Source organism: Brachycentrus maculatus, unplaced genomic scaffold (genome assembly GCF_059751285.1).
Source record: "Brachycentrus maculatus isolate JH-2025_06_01 unplaced genomic scaffold, ASM5975128v1 h1tg000119l, whole genome shotgun sequence".
NCBI lineage: Eukaryota > Metazoa > Arthropoda > Insecta > Trichoptera > Brachycentridae > Brachycentrus > Brachycentrus maculatus.
Genome location: NW_028280872.1, coordinates 530,383 through 547,796, shown reverse-complemented (window position 1 = coordinate 547,796; position 17,414 = coordinate 530,383). Strand labels below are relative to the sequence as shown.

Genomic DNA, 17,414 nt, shown 5'->3' with positions numbered 1-17,414 from the left:
AAGTTGTTTAATTTTATAAAGTAATATTTACTAGTTGCCTACGAACATTTTCCTTGCCTATTATGTTCAAGGATTTCGAGTATATTCAGTTTATATATCTTAAACATTTAGTTTAATCTATGCTGAGATGTTAAAAATATTTGACAGTGATTTTACCACTGTCCCACCGATCGCGCAGAAACAAAGAATGCAATCAGGTGGGATTCTTGCGACGTTAGGCCGGTCAGTCAAAAAGTTAATTAAGTGCATAGGAAATACTTGGCGAGCGAATTAGTCCGCTGCAGAGGAAAATAAATCGTCACACATTACGCTGACGGATGTGCTGCATGATTCACGTGGAGCAAAATACAGCAACGGTTGCAAAAAAAAATCAACCAATTTTACTAATTTTTGCTGTAAAAATAATTCGGAAATGTTAGAAGCAGGCATCAATATTAGTGATGTTAACGATTTTTTTGGCATTTTGTGAAGGAAACATTTTTGGGCTTTAAAACAATATTTTCAGGATATATTTGCGCGAATGACAAAACATACTGCGATTAACCCAAAATTGATTTAGATCAATAAAAAATCGTCGAATTTATACTAATTTTGCTGTAAAAATAATTCCAAAATCTTACATGGAGGCGCTTATATCAGTGATGATAACATTTTTTTTGGTATTGTGTGAAGGGAGCATTTTTGGGCTTTTTTAAATATCATTTCAGGGTATATCGTGCGACTGACTTAAAATACCGCGTAATAACCCAAAGTTGATAAAGGTTAATGAAAATTAAAAATATAACATACATAGTATTCCCATTGATGATTAATTTATTGTTTCGGCATTCACCTTGTGGTAAGACATGGTTAAATTATAAATAAAACTTTAATGACTAGTTTCGGAAGCTACAGACGCTTCATCGACGGGTTTGATTATAAACTAAAACATTAATTAGGATAAATAATTATTAGTACTGATAGAGGTGGGTGGGATAGTAAGTGAAGGGGGGGGGGGGTGAGTTAGGGGGTGAAGTTTGAGAATAACTGGAACATGGAAAGCAAAGGCGAGGAATTTAGAAATAAAATGTAAAATGTAAAATATTATAATTAGAATTTAAGTGTTTTAGGATAAACGAAAAATTTGAACAAACAATGAATAACTTTGCCTTAAAATAAATTATTACTATAAATTACATTGCTTGAAATTGGTTGGTGAAATCGTTCCTTTCTCTCTGCATAACCCTACGGAGAAACATTGTGATGGTTGGTTAGTTAGTAATTTTCATATTATTTATCTCATCAAAGATGATGAAGATGAGATGTCAAAAAATAATATGAAAATAACTCCTGTAATCGGAGATAATCCAGATTTTGTGAACAAGTATTTGGAGACAATCAAAATGTTGTAAAGTTATTTATTTAGTTAGTTCGCTATAACTTAACATATACTGGCGTTGCAGGTTCAATTCTTGCCAATTGTAAAATGAATTCAAGAAATATTTGTTTTCAATTGGTCTGGGTGTTTGTGATGTATTTTTCACATTTACCTTCCCTATCCTTACTATTCTACCGGCAGACAAAGCCTCTTAAAGTAGTGACTTTGCGGATACTTAATTTTTAAATTTACTTTAAAATAACTGTCATGTTAGAATGTGATTGTCTGCGAGAATCGATGATCATTTTAATTTATTATTATCGCAGGTAATATTCTAATTCAAGATTCGCAGACCTTTGGATCTCCGATCCGCGGACGAGCAGCAGAATTCCTGGATGGCAAATGTCAACGGGACTCCTGAATGGGAGAGGCAACAGGCGATGGATCCGTCTAGCGATCAACGCATTTGCTGGCAAATAATTCACCTAACGCAGCGATCGGGAAACTTTTAAAAATCATTTATTGTAACTGCAGACAGTTGGTAGAATTCCATATTGAATTGTTGGGTAATATATCCAAAATAAAACAAGGTTTTTGTTGGATTGAATTCGACATTTATTTATGTATATCTTAATACGTGACGCGTTTCGTCTTCTTAGGACATTAGTTTGATAATGTTTTAAGAAGACGAAACGGGTCACGTATTAAGATATACGTAAATAAATGTAGAATTCAATCCAACAAAAACCTTTTTTTATTCTGGAGATATTACCCAACAACTTTTTTAAACATTACCTACCCCAAAACATTTTTGCGTAAGTCGATATTACCCCCCCTCCCCAGTTTGGAAAGAAGACAATCAATATTTATTGTAAATTGTATGTAATTCTCAAATTGGATTAAACTAAAATCAAGGTTTTCAGGTTTCCTTTTTAGTTTTTGGAATATTGATGTTGCTTCATGTTTGATACAATTAGATACTTCGAAATCGGGACTTTTTTTTATATAAGAGCAATTTGAATACAGTCTTCAGCGTTTAATCGATTTCTGTTCTTTGTTATATTCATTATATTAGATTGTTCACAAAGTTAGGTTGTTGCTAATATTTTTGTAGCCTCTTCTTGTGCAATTTTAAAAGTCTTCGAAGCTTTTGACAACCAAAAAAGACGACAGATTTGCTATTCAAGAAAAGAAAAAATTCCTTATTACCCCAAAAAAATCATTTTTACCCCATTTGGGGTAATTTACCCCGGTTTCCCGACCGCTGACCTAACGGATAACGAATCCATCTAACGAGTAACGGATTTATCGACACGTCTAACGGATGGCCGGGCCGAATTAGCGACCACTAAATCTGTACGAGCCGAGAGCTATGCGATCGGTATTCTGTTGATGGATTGATGAGATGGTATGTGCCACGCCGTTTCATTGTAACTTCACACACAGCAGAAGAGAAATCAGACGCCTTTTTACAGCTGAAAAAAGAAAACTGCGAAATAATGTAGCCGAAGATTTTTTTTCTTTTAACCAATGTCTTCAGATCTTATTCTAAGTAGAGTTTAATCGTAAGCCCCGTAAATGCCCAGACTTCCATATTCTTCTTCGTCTATGTTGAGATGTCAAAATTTTAAAATAACTCCTAATTAGAGATGATCCAGATTTGTAAACAAATATTTGGAAACATTTAAATGTGGTAGAGGAGTATAATCAATATCCTTTTACTTTTTCTAAGAAATAGATACGGGAAAAAATGCTAAATATTTGCAATAGTTGATATTTAGAAGCATAACTGTGAAAATAAAGCGAAAATTTTCTTCCCAAGTATACTATGTAAATTGTTTGAATTTTCATGAAAAAACATAAATTGAACTATGCATTAACTTAAATAGTTACGGGTCATGGAGCATATCGAGAATATCTCTTCCGTTTTAAAATTAGACAAAACTCTATTTGTGAATGTGATGAGACGTCATTAAAAGATGCCCCTTATTTATCGAGCGTGTGTCCAATTTTCGAAAGAGAAAGATTAAAATTGGATTAAAATAGAATGTGCAAAAGAAGGTATTCTTCTGTTGACAAAAATTGATGGGGCATAAAGATCTATCAGATTAAGTGGTGTCTTATTTAGAACTTATTACAAGACGAATAAGACCAATAAATGAAGTTGTGATAAATCTTGATTGATATAAGATGTTGAATTCATTACATCAATTGTATTCTTTTCAGAGATCAACCTCATTCATTTATAATTTACTATAAATATTCACTATAATTTATGTGCTATATAAACTGAATATGCTATGAATCCTTGAACATAATAGGCAATGAGAATTTTTTTAGGCAATAAATAGTAAAAATAAATTTGGATAATTTATAAAGCGCCATTTTCGTAAAACACTACCTTAATACTAACTCAACTCATGAATATTATAACAAAAAAAGTGGATAGTTATCAAAAATGTCAACAGGAAAACCGACCCATACAATTTCATTTCAGTTTCTCTTTGATATTCAAAATACATCAAACATGAGTTTGTTTTACCTTACCTGGGTAAAAAAACTAAAGTTACTTAATCTGGGATATTTTACCTAAAAAAAATGCGTGAAATCTGTTGAAATGTTGTGAAATGTATAATTTAGTCTTTTAATCATTTTTCACTAAAATAGAATGACTTGTTTCAATATTATGCAGATAGAGTGTTTCAAAATTACTCACAATGGAAGGGTAGCAAAAGTAACTTACGCTATCTTTTGACGGTTCAATGAACCAAATTAAAGTAGGTAGGTAGTCTGCAGATGCTCGAAACTGCAACAAAATCGGAAATGTCTGTATAAAGTATGATTTTAATACGTATTCTGAATATTCGTTTATAGTAAAATATAACGAAATTGAATATCCATCGACATTTCAAGACACTAATAAGAAAAAAATAAAGATTTTCTCTTTATCATAAAATTTTCAATGATGTATGTCAAAGGAATTGAAAATCCTTTATGCATTTAAAAGGATAACGATGCATATAAAACATTTATTTATCTAAATGATTGTTTCAATAAAAGTGTGATTATCCATTTATTACTATTTATATATCTTTATTCGATTCCTAACAATTATTATATGAAAACCATGATAATATACAAAATATGATAACTACAAATAAAACTCTTAAAAGCCAAGTATGTTTTTAAAGTACAGTTTTTATCTATGTTAAAAATCAAATGTTTAGGAATTACACATATAAAAAGAAATATTTACTTTGTCGTAGGTAGTAGAGGAATTGTTCACTTAAATGCTAGCAATCTTAGTGATTCGCCAGAACAGCGAAAGTTCGTAAAAAGTGTATAATTAACGATAAAAATAATTATTCAAAGAAAAATTTTACAAGAAAAAACCATCCATGAAATAATAAAAAAAATAGATTTGACATTCCTGAAACAGAAAGAAATCGTCTCATTGTCAAAAAATAAAGTATGGATATATCTTTTTAAAATATACTCACTTTTTCAAAAAAAATAAAAAAGTTTTTAATTTGAGTTTTTCTTGGTACCTAAATACAACCGTTTCTTAATTTTTTTGTGACACGTGTTTCGATGCATTTTGCATCATTTTCAGTAAACTTTAATAAAAAAATAGATAGATCACTATAAAGAGACTGCCGAATCAATAAAATGCAATTTATTGCATTTATACACAAAAAAAAATGTTGTGTGTTATATGGGTTCATTTTTTAGTTAGACTATAGTCCAACGACGTCATCGCTTTAAAATCTCCGTCCAGGCAGCGATAAAATCAATATTTCCCAAGCCAAAGGAAAACTTTCTAACCCAACTTATGGGCCATTACTCACGAGGGCAGTCAGAATGTGACATTATCGCTTCCTCGCTGGTATTTCGGAAGCGGAATTCGCAGACTTGCCCATTCTAAGCGGCCGACCGGGCAGGAGCCTATTGGCCCGACCTGACCGCATACTTGCCAACTGGGAAGGAGATACCTCTTGGAAAATATGAGCTCCTAGTACTTAAAAGATTTTTTTTTAAAAAAACATTAAAACAAAATAACTTAAAGCGATTTTTAAAAAATATTTCTTTAAAACATAAAGGAGTATCAAGTATTTCAAATTACTCTGGATTAATCAATTTTATTTTCAAGAAAGTGTCAGGAGTTGGAATAATTGGCAAGTATGTAAAAGTAGAAGGCGAAGAATGTTTGCAAAGACAGAGTGGTCTGGCGTTCTAATCTCTCTGCTACCTTTATAGTGAAGCAGCGTGATGGTTAGTTAGTTACTGAGTTGTAAAGGTGTAGGCATATATTTTTGTTAAATCCAACATGTGACAATTTATATGTTCAACATATTATAATAATTTAATAGGTACCTACATGTTTTGCATTTTTTTCGAAATCGATTCGCAATTACTTTTGGTCGAAATTGTCTACCGATTTTTTTGTACAATTTGATTTTTCAATGGTTTTCATATAAACTTTTTTAGTTAGTTTATATGAAAACCATCGAAAAATCAAATTGTACAAAATTTAAGGCACAAAGTTTTTCATATATGTAAAATATATAATGTGTAGTATCTAAATATTACAAAAAGATTCATTTTTAACAGGAAAAAATACGAAATAAAGCATTAATTTCTTGTATGATCAATTATCACGTTCACCTAACGTACAAGAGATCAAAAACTAAGGGTTTTTAAATCGGAATATAAGTATATAACAGACGTATAAAAATATATAATAAATGCATAGTAATCTCAAAGGTCAATAATAATTTGATAATGACATCGAATGAATAAAAAATAATTGATTTTAATTTGAAAAGTAACAAAAATCGGGAATTCAAGAAAAAACATTTTTCATTCCAACTGAAAGCTCAATCCCACAACGAAGAAACGTCTGTCTAGCGCGACTTTTCATCGCGTTGTGAACAGGCTACGGCTCCGTCAAGCTCGCCTGTCCCCTCTCCCCCCTGCTCCGGTGCCCCCACCTCCGAGCCCGGGTCACCCCCACCACCCGGCCGGGGCAGGCCCTATGGCCTTGGCCACGCCTACATATTTTAAAACTAACTCGAACGCGACTAGATTTTTAACCGTCTTTGATTTTCCACACGAGCTTTTCATTTGTATTAAAGTTCACAATACAAATCGATGCTTATCTTGGTAAGAAGGTACTGAAATCAAACATTTATTACTTTAAAATACACATATCTGAAAGATCCTGAAAAGTAAATTTCACACAAGGTTTAATTGAAATGGTGTTTTTATTTATTTTGTTTGCGCCGTTTGTCATTAATTGTAATTTGAATCGGTAAAAATATTGACTTTAAAAAAAAAAACGTGCTTCACTAGGTAGCTACCTATAAGTGTGTAATTAATTTGAATATATGATTTTTGTTAATTAGTTTTGAAAACAATAATAAAATAATGTAACTAAAAAAACTTTATTCACGTATTTTATTACATAAAATTGATCTTTTCACTTTCAGAATTTGGTATTTCATTTCCTTATTTTAAAACTACAATAAAACCAAAGGGTTAATGCTGATTCACACTTTATATATACATACACCGACAACCCAAAATCAAATCATTCAATGTTTGGTCACTGCGTTCAGAATCCCAGAAACTCCATACTCTAAGGACCTCATTTTTTGTAATGTCTTCGGGTCATTTTTTAGGTTGCCAGGACGTTGAGATATTATTACGGTAGTGTCTACAGGATAAAATGATCCGAATTATGTACAGGGCGAATACAATCATTACGTAATACGTACCTAATTTAGGTAAAAGATGTTTCAGTAATAAAAAACCAAAAAAAACACCAAACGACTTCCTATTTATTTTTAAATATTTTGGTTCCAACACATAGATACCTTTTGAAGTTAATAATATTTTATTTCAGTCAGACCCTTATTGTATTGACCACATAGTGTTTAAGTTGTCTTTACTCGTTCCTGAAGGTTACCAATTTTCATGTAACAGGTGTATGGAACTCTTTTTTTCAGTTTTCTGTTGAATACCTTTTATTCAATTTACAAAATAAAAGAAGCCTAATAAATTGGTGCAGGTAGAAGAAAACAAATGAAGAAAACATAGTCTTTCGAAAATAGAAGGGACAAAATAAATAGAGATTAGAAATATAAGTATATTTTTATTGAAACCCCAGTGTTGTGGAAGTTATTGACTTAAGAAAAGAGAAGTCTTGAGTATTGAAAAGGCTTTAGATCAGTCATTGGCTGGTTTAACTTAATACACATGATAATATTCTACTTCCTACCCATTATTGAAAAACATCTTACATCTATCTTCCTCCTCTTCCTTCTCCTCGAGAGAGAGTGAGAGAGTTTAAAAAACTACATCTTCGAGATTCCACAATGATTTTAGAATCACAAAATCCAACACCAAGTAATTCCTACAATACCTTTTATAAATATTAGAGAATCTAATATTTTAAAAGCTTTCTTACGAATATGAAAAAATAGAAGATATCAAATTACTGTAAATGTCTTTTAGGCATGAGAAAAATAATAAAAATGTTTGTATTATAATATATCCTTTAAAGTACAATAAAAAATTAAGAAAAAACAAGAGACTAAGCTCGCTTAGTCTCTTTTTCGGAGAGGCCCAGCGTAACTAGAAAATAAGATATTTTATATAAACTAGAAAATATGTAAGCAGAAATATCTAGTTATTTAATGAAAATGTGATGAATGGTTTATTTTTAATTGGTCTGGGTGTTTGTGATATTTTTTCACACTTTCCTACCTGTAGACAAGTCTATATTAGTAGAGGGTTTGCAGGTAAACTATTTCTTTAAAATAAAATAAAAAAAAGTTATAACTTAAAAATACTGCTGAATGAGGGCAATGTCTCCTCTCGAATAATAAAAGTAAAATGGAGAAAAATTCTTACAATAAATTTATTAATAATAACAGACCTTTAAAAAGCAAAAAAACGTTGAAAACTCAAAATTCAGTTGAAAGAAAATTCCGTTTGGAAACCCGCTAGAACGCGCTGAATTGAGACAGTTTTCCAACGTCTTTTCAAATTCGGTACTCCGCTCCGCTGGCGTCGGGCGCCGGGCGGGCCCCGGTCACGGATCAGGCCAATAGGACGGCGGCCCACGCAGGGGTGGGGGGCGGCGGCCGCGGGGTGGGGGCTCACCCGGGCCCGGGCCTTTGACTCACAGGGGCCGCGACATTGCCATAGTTCAGCGGTGTGCCAAACGGTGCTAGCGATCTCCTGCGACCCATGCGCTCCGGGCGTGATCCGAAGATAAACGCCGGTTTTTTATTTATCAAAATCAAAATAATCGTCGGTTGTTTTTCACCGTGTGTTCTATAAACATGAACATGTCTCTGACAAATATAAACAATTTATTCAAATTGACAATTTGCCAGTTTTGAAATATTTCGTCGGCGAAATTTGAGTTTTGCGTTTCGACGGAGGTGTTTTTTGCGTTCGCCAAAATTTTACGCGAGTGTTTTTTACGCAAATGTGTAAAAACTTTTGTTAAAATCCAGTGATATTGTGTTTGCTACATTCGACATATAAAAATAAAAACTAAAAATCTCATTTAACACTAAAATTGCCAAATCATTTTGTCAGGAAAAATAACTTTAAAAAAAATATTTAAGTGTCTTTAAAATACGTGTCAAGATTTAATTCCACGTGATTCAATAAAATCAGTTGTTGTCATTACAGTGAACTTCAATTGGACTAATTAATACCTCGTTTTTTGTGAAAAATCAAGTGCCAAGAAAAACACTATTTTCAATGACAGTGCAATGAAATCAGCCAATATTCTCTTGAATTAAGAGGAATTTACTGTTTATATAAAATCGATTCAGCTGTCTAAAAAATACCACATTTTTTGCTGTTGCAGAATTGACAATAATTTGTAAGAATACATTTAAAAAAACTCTCGTAATTTCAATAAATAAAATAATTAAATAAATATTTAGTGTGATTTGTCGGGTTGGTCGTCGGGTATCACGCGGTCGTCGGGCGAAGACGTCGTCGTGTCCGCGCTCGCGTTCGGGCGGCCGTGCGCGTTTGATGCGCGCTCCGCGGTAGAGCGCGCCGCCGCCACGATTATCGGGCACGGCGCCGGCTACGTGGGGGGGCCGGAGCTGGCGCCGCCGTACGGGGCCCCGGAGCTGGGGTTCGCGCGCAGCATGGCGCTGGTGGCGGCGCCGCCCGCGCCCTGGCGGGACCCGCACGAGGACGGCGCGCTGGCGGCCGCGCTGCCGCGCGAGCTGCACGCCGCCACGCCCGCCTCGCAGGCCAACAGCACGCAGAGCGGCGGCTCGCAGCCCGACAAGGGCCAGAACATCGAGTGCGTCGTCTGCGGGGACAAGTCCTCCGGCAAGCACTACGGACAGTTCACCTGCGAAGGTACCTTCCTCCTTCTTACCATCCTCAAATATCAAAAATACTGTTATTGTTATGTATGATGCCACCATCGAGTGCGTCATCTGCGAGGAGAAGTCCTCCGGCAAGCACTACGGATAGTTGACCTACGAAGGTACCTCCTTTTTACTACCACTACTACTACCAGCAGTGGCGTGCTTTCTATAAAGGCAGAAAAGCAGTGCCTACCTTGAATTACTCGCGTCCAATATAGAAACACGATTACTGACTTATCTTTACCCACTGACTACCAGTGGCTTGCACAGATAATTAATAAGGGCAGTTAGTAAGGTAAGCTGATAATACTTACTAGGGTAGGCAGTAGAGGTAGGTAGTAAGGTAAGCTAGGTACTACTTAGTAAGGTAGGGTGGGTACTACTGGTTACGTTTTTATATGACACGCGGGACAAACCGAAGGTTTTTAGTTAAAAACCCTACGCAAAATCTAAGGGGGGAAACACTCCGCTGAATTTAAATATTTCACACATCACTATATTCATCTATTTATAAACGGCATTTTTTTCGATTTTGTACTTAACTGCAATTTGTGTACGGTTAAGTCAGCATGCAGACAGGGGAAAAATAAACACATTTTCTAACTTATCTTTTTTTATTTTATGGCTCGTACCTCTGAAGTATTTAAGCTAATATACAAACGAGTCCAAAACCACTTACACCAGTCCATCAGAAGGAAGTATTCACCTAAGTAGAAGGCCCCATCTCTATCTTTCATTTAGCGGTAGATTTTAACTTGTACAACCCTGGCTCTATTAATCGCGAAATTTGAATGATTTGGATTATTTATTCAGAAATCCCCGTAAAACCCTACAACCCGTTACAATTTTCAAGATTGTTTCATCAGTAGGTATATCTCTACTTTCACAAATTTATTTTTAATTATCCAGTTCATCTTACAAAGATTAAAAATAATATTTATAAAAATAAATTTGTAATTGAACATTTATTTGATGTGCCTGAACAAAGTCTAAAATTCGTAAGAGAGAATACTTTGGATTCCTAATTAAATAAGGTATCTACATTATTTTAGTATCTATGTAATACCCTTTCAGTGAAAGCTACTAGACTTTATGGCGCTAAGCTTACTCTTCCTATAAAGATCCACCTTCTAGTCCTCAGTCAATAAATATCGTAAAATACTACCGCTTTTTCAATTATGTAAATTACATAGTTTACTTCAACTAGGGATTAATCATGATAAATTTCTATTATTTATTTCTGTGTAGTACCTTTGGAGGTTTAACATAAAAGTCTATAAAATTCAATATCTGATCAATTAAAAGTAAGTCTATGTTAAACGTGGATCTTACATTAAAAAATAACACAATATTGGAAAAAATTGCATAAGAATATGTTTTTGCAATAAAGAATGATAAAATAAGGAAATAATGAAAGGCTGAGATAAGCATTATCGATAAAATTAAGAAAGGTGTGTTGAGATGGGTTGGACATGTGGAACGTATGAGTGAGGAAAGAACGGTTAAACAAATTTATGAGGCGAATGCAGTTGGAAAAAAAGCAGAGGAAAACCGAGGAAAACTTGGCACAATCAGGTATGTCAAATACTTGAAAGCGGCCGGGTCAGGAGTCGTAATAATCGTCGGGTATGTATGAGGAGATGCATGAATGTGGAGGAGGCGAATAATGTTTGCAAAGACAGAGTGGTGTGGCGTTCGATTCTCTCTGCCTACCCCTGCAGTGACGCGGCGTGATGGTTAGTAAGTAAGAATAACAACATCAAAGTCTCTGTATAAAAACATATGAAATATAAACAATTATTATTATAAATAACATGCATAGGATTGCTTTTAAATTATAATACATATCTAATTCTTTTAAATACGAGTATCAATTTATTTATTAATTTCCTGGAAAGAGTGAGTCAACATGTTTTCTGCGTTTTGCAATGTACAAGTATATAAAATTCTAAATAAACTATAATATAGTAATGATGCAAACTGCATTCCAATGGGTATCTAGCTTGATGGAGAGTCACGAAAAATTATCAAATTTCATTGAAATATGTTTGAGCAGTATTTTTTCTGTTACATCTCTTAATATTTTTTTCCTATATAAATATTTGTCTAATCCTATTTCGGACCACATAAATTCTGAAAATATTCATAATTTAATATAGTTATATTAAAAATCGCACTAGTTTATCGACATATACTTATTATATTTCAAAACACATCGTACATATTCCATCTCTCATGATTATTTATGAGCAGAAAATTTATTCACTATGATTTTTATAATGCTGACTTCCTCGTGTGATAAAATAATTTCCGAATCGAATTTAATCTCTACGTAATAACGATGATAAGTTCGGTTTGTCCGATTATAATTCCCTTAATAGTACAGAGATTGGATCATATATATTATAACACATTAGATATGTGAAATCGAAACGTAATATAATTATTATCGTGAGAAATCGATTGATTTAAAAAGATGAATGTCCATTTTCGAGCGGTAAGAATTTATAATTCATTGAAATAATGGGATTCATAAATGATTTTGATTTATCCATTTGCTCGATTTGTTAAAATGATAATAATACTGCAATTATTCTAAATTATCGGAGTAAACTTAATGCCTGTATTTAACAGTTAAATTCTAGATAATTTTCTGCATTTTTACGAATATATATACGAATAAAGCTTAATGCGTGAAATATGACATTTTTTTAATTATAAAAGGAGAAAAGAACAAACTTATACAAAATACCAAAACAAAACGTGGTTCTCATTATTAGCGGTTTTTAATTTAACCATAATGAGGTCAGTCACCGTTGCATTTAAACATATGAAAAATTGCATTCCGTTATATTTTTAACATAAAGCATTGAAGATAAATTACTAATTGATTGTTTTACTGCTTTATAATTAATTTCTTTAGATAAATAAATATTTTTTGTAAATAAAATCTGTTAATAAAAATTAATTAACTGTACAGTAAATCAGACGTTCTTATTTATCTATAGAACTTTCAACGCTTAAAAAAAGACAATTTCATAAATGGCACTTTATAAAAAAAACTGTTTATTATTTATTAAATGATCTGAGATTGACTTAATATTCTGACATATTCCAGAATCCTAAATTATATGATATATATATTTTTTGGTCTGATGACATTAAGTTGACATTTTTCCGTTAAAGAGTTTGAAAGTGACAAGTGTCCCTTGCTAATCAAATTTGACGTTTAGCTTGTCAATTTTATGTTGACATTTGTAACAAAATATTGTATGGTTGACAAGCCCAATATTTACATACGATTTTTACTTAATACATTAAAAATAAATGAGCGAATTTTGATAAATTGTTTTCTTCTTCTTCTTCTTCCGCTTGGTGTAGGCCTAGTGGTCTGTTTTAAAGAGGGATTAGCCTCCTGCGAAGTCGATTCCCAGCTGTCAATCCATCTCTTTGGTGGTCTACCCGCGGGTCGTTTACCTTGGGGTTGGACGAGCAGTGCAATGTGGGGAAGTCTGGATGGTTCCATTCTTCTCACATGCGCATATCATAGTCACCTTCGTTGCCTTCCCTACCTAACGACATCTTTGACGTCGCATCTTTCTCTTAAGAGAAATATGGATAAATTGAATTAAAAAAATTAAAAACTGATATGTCCGTTGTATCTAGGTAGGTAAGTGTTGCGGTGTTAATACTATGTTTGAAGTGATTTTGTAACACTAGGAAAAGATGTATCTTTTATCTGGTCCGTGGACAAGATAAATGCAAGAAGTCTTGTATCGGACAGGTGACCATCCAACACCTGTTGAGATTACTCCCAACCCGACTGGTATCCATCTTATTCCAACAGTACCGAGTAGTGATGCGCCTACCTCGCGTGAAGCAGTCGCGTAGGTACTGATCGCGAGGTACCTACCCGATAGTCACGACGTGTTGCCCAACACTAGCAAAGGTAAAGGGTCAGATTTCACAAAAGTAGAAATAAAATAATAGTACCTACATTTTTACTACATGTGAAACATTTTTTTGTTGATATCTCAACAAAGATGAAGTAGAATATTGAAGTCTGGGCATTTACCGTCATAGGCAGGTTTAAGTGATCACTTTACACACGTGTAACATTTACCAATTCTACCCATGATTGACAACCACACTACTCAAAATCTTGAAAGTTATATAAAAGTATATGATCCAATTTTGAAACATTGTACACGAATCACTAGAATGTTCACTAGTGACATCTATTGGTGAGACGAAGAAGCTTTTTTATTGAACAGAAACTCTTATATTTGAGATAATCCAGTCTTGCGAACAAGTATTTAGAACACTCATTTAAACAACATTTAAAACAAATTCAATCATAGATATCGCTCTCTCTTCCACACCCAATTGAGCATAGGGTACTAGATTAATTATTTTAATTATAAGCTTTGAAAAGGCAAAGAGATCAGCCTTTCACTGCAGTTACTAGTACAATATATATGTACATATTCATTCTTTAAAATAAGTCATTACTCAATTCGGTTTTTGGATTCGATCACGTATCGCTAATCACGTTGATCACTGTATAAATTTGGTTGCGGGCTGCGTATTTCTAGCTCCATATATATTTTACAACTTGACATAATTTATTTTTATTTTTATTGTAATACCTGTTAATTAACAAAGCGATTAATTTACTTATTTCAAGTGTAAAAAAATACCTACGAAGGGTGAAAGTTATATGAGAAAATATATATTTTTTCGGTCGGTTAGTAGGTTAATGCAATATTTTACAATGAAATTGTATCCGGGAATAATGTATGTACACATGCTAATAACAATAACTGCCCCGAGAAAGCAAACGTTGACGGTAAGCTATACGTAAGTGATGTTTCAAGTGATATACTTACCACCCAGAGTGTCCTGTCTTCTGGAGTGTATAAATTAATCTCACGACAGTCAACAAGGATTTTCCCTTGTACACATTCGCTGATATCCTTACACCTCAAGCGAACCCACCTCAATTAATCATTCGGTACAGAGGTTTAACAAATTGATGATAGTATGCCCAACACCCATTTACTTCATCATTCCTCCTTCATTACTAAAACACGGTAAATAGTATAATTCATTATTTTTTACATTTCAACAAAGATGAAGAAGAATATGGAAGTCCGTTTATTTACAGGGCTTACGACCGTCATAGGGGCTAGTTTCACTGATCACTTTACGTGTAACATTCGCCAATTCTACCCATGATAATATAATTCTAACGGGATGAAATTAAACCAATTTTTATTATTAACTAGACACTGGATTTTCGCCCTACAGGTGATATATCAATATATCGTAGTCAACAGGAGAATGTGACCAACTAAAAAAACGTAAAATGTTCAGGAGGGCCATTTAAGTCGCTTAGCAAGAAAATAAGCATCAATGCAGTTAGTCATTTTTAACAAGTCAATGTATTATGCTTGCAAGTTTAAAATCGGTTTGGGATTTGTTCAGGGCATTATTAAGCTAGTAAGATGTCAAATTACGTTTTTGTAAAAAATGCACTTGGTCACTTTCTCCTGTATAACTACGATATATGTATTAAAGGTATAAGCCAGGTTGTAATCACTGAAATGCTCAGATTTTCATATTCTCTCGAAACTTTTTTCTTCTTCTTTCTTCTTAAACGATATATGTATACTTCTTATATTATTTATTTGACATCTCAAGTCAATAAGTTTTTATTTAAAATTTAAATAAAATAAGTAATAATTATATACTAAAAATATGAATGATGGTAAATACTTATGGCAACATATCGCTCACTCCTTTCAAGAACGTCATAAATCAAAATTCATCAATTCGTCAAAAAATCTGTTGCACAGTTAAACGTTCAATAAGTTGCTTGATATTTATATTTTTAATACATTGTGTTATATTTTCATACTTTAAAAACGTTCTCCTGAAAAATCAAGTTTTTTGATTTATGACGTTCTTGAAAGGAGTGAGCGATATTTGTAATGTCTCCATTATATGTAACTATACTATGTAACATAACTGACAAAACCTAATTTTTAGGTTTTTACAGAAGATTTTACAGTTTATTTTACGGTTACTAAAAATCTACCTACAACCCTTTTTCAAACACGTTAATTTTTAACAGTTTTGTATAGAAAAGTAAAGTGTTATTAACCAATTTAACCCTATGTCATATTGTCCTCCTTATATAGATAACCCGTATGCGACAAATTAATGTAAAGTCCGCTTATAAATGATGACTCATTATTTAAGTCCATTTTATCTTGGTTCGTTAAAAACACGTATCTTTTATTAAGAAGGACATTAAACAATGATCAAACACCATTATTTATAAAGGGGTCACCCGTGAACGTTTGAAATTCATTACTCTTATTAATTGTTTATTTTACAGACGAAAAAAATCGTGGAGATTTGGTAAAATGACGTGTTGAAATTCTCCTTACTGATTGTGTTATTTAGCGATGAATAGAATTTATTAAAAAGATTAATTCTCGCAACAAAAGAGTTGTGCATAATAAATAAACATTTTGACGTTGTTATATTGATGTAATATTTTGAGTTTATGAATTTATTTTAAGAAAGTCTTGAAGAAGGTCCCAGTGAAGTTGACCGTTGTTGAAAAAACATACTCGTATTAAAACACATTTTATATGTCATTGATTAAATTTATACAAACATCATACATTTGTATGATGTTTCAAAGAAATAATATAGAACCCAATAATTTGCCGAATATCTATGTAAATTTTTTTTAAATTACTTTCAAGTATCCGAAACAAAATGATATTTTTTTTCGTTTGCACAGTATACGGTAAATATAATTTGTAATGCAAGACAATATGTATATATAAACATAAACATGCCTCATATTCTTTACGCGTGAATAAAAAATCAAAGAAATACATACGTTCAAAAACGAAGCATTTTACTCTTTTTTCATTTAGTTTGTAAGTATTATAATAAAATTACATATTTATTAATTAATGATAAGTAAAAATCATGCGGGTCATTAGAAATACAGAAATTATCTAGATTAGGAGTTATTATCTGACTGAAGGGGTTGATTTGTATACTTAACGTAAATATTTAATGTATGCATGAATATATAAAAAATGCATCGTACGATTTTGAACTAGGCTATATGTAATTTGTTTACATTTTAAAAAAGCATTGCTGTTAGTTATATTTATGATTAAATACTGACGATAATTGATTCAAAATACTATGAAGAGGTAAGGGTACCTGTTAAAAGAAAAATCTAAAAGATGTTTAAATCATATAGTTTTTAATCTCAGTTTATTTGATGCGTCTTTATATACTGATAACTACCTACCTACTTTAAATATAGCAAAAGAAAGTATATAAAGTTCAGTTAGGATCCGAAAGGGTGACCCAATGATTTCGGTACCCTTGGGAAACAAGCAGGAAGTCAGCAATATTAATGACGCTTTAAGGGATTGTTTTTTAAACCGGTTTAAAGGGTCAACAATAGGGTAGGTTATTGTCTACCTTAATGACTCTCTCTGATCTGGTCAGAAGGGATGTGTGACGTAATAATATGCACGTAAAATAAAAGGTACAGTAATTAATGGCAAGCAATAAATTTTGCACTGTGATGGATTGAAGAACATGCA

At 32.7% G+C, this 17,414-nt stretch overlaps 1 protein-coding gene across 2 annotated transcripts in view; it reads left to right on the top strand.

Annotated features, from left to right (window-relative positions):
• The first annotated feature begins 8,551 nt into the window (after window positions 1-8,551).
• Window positions 8,552-17,414, top strand: part of svp (COUP transcription factor 2) — a 130,878-nt gene continuing 122,015 nt past the window's right edge. For both annotated transcript variants that reach the window (XM_088259637.1, XM_088259636.1), the window contains exon 1: window positions 8,552-9,757. In XM_088259637.1, coding sequence (XP_088115763.1) covers window positions 9,538-9,757 — 220 coding nt within the window. In that variant the 5' untranslated portion in view covers window positions 8,552-9,537. The remainder of the gene's footprint in view (window positions 9,758-17,414) is intronic.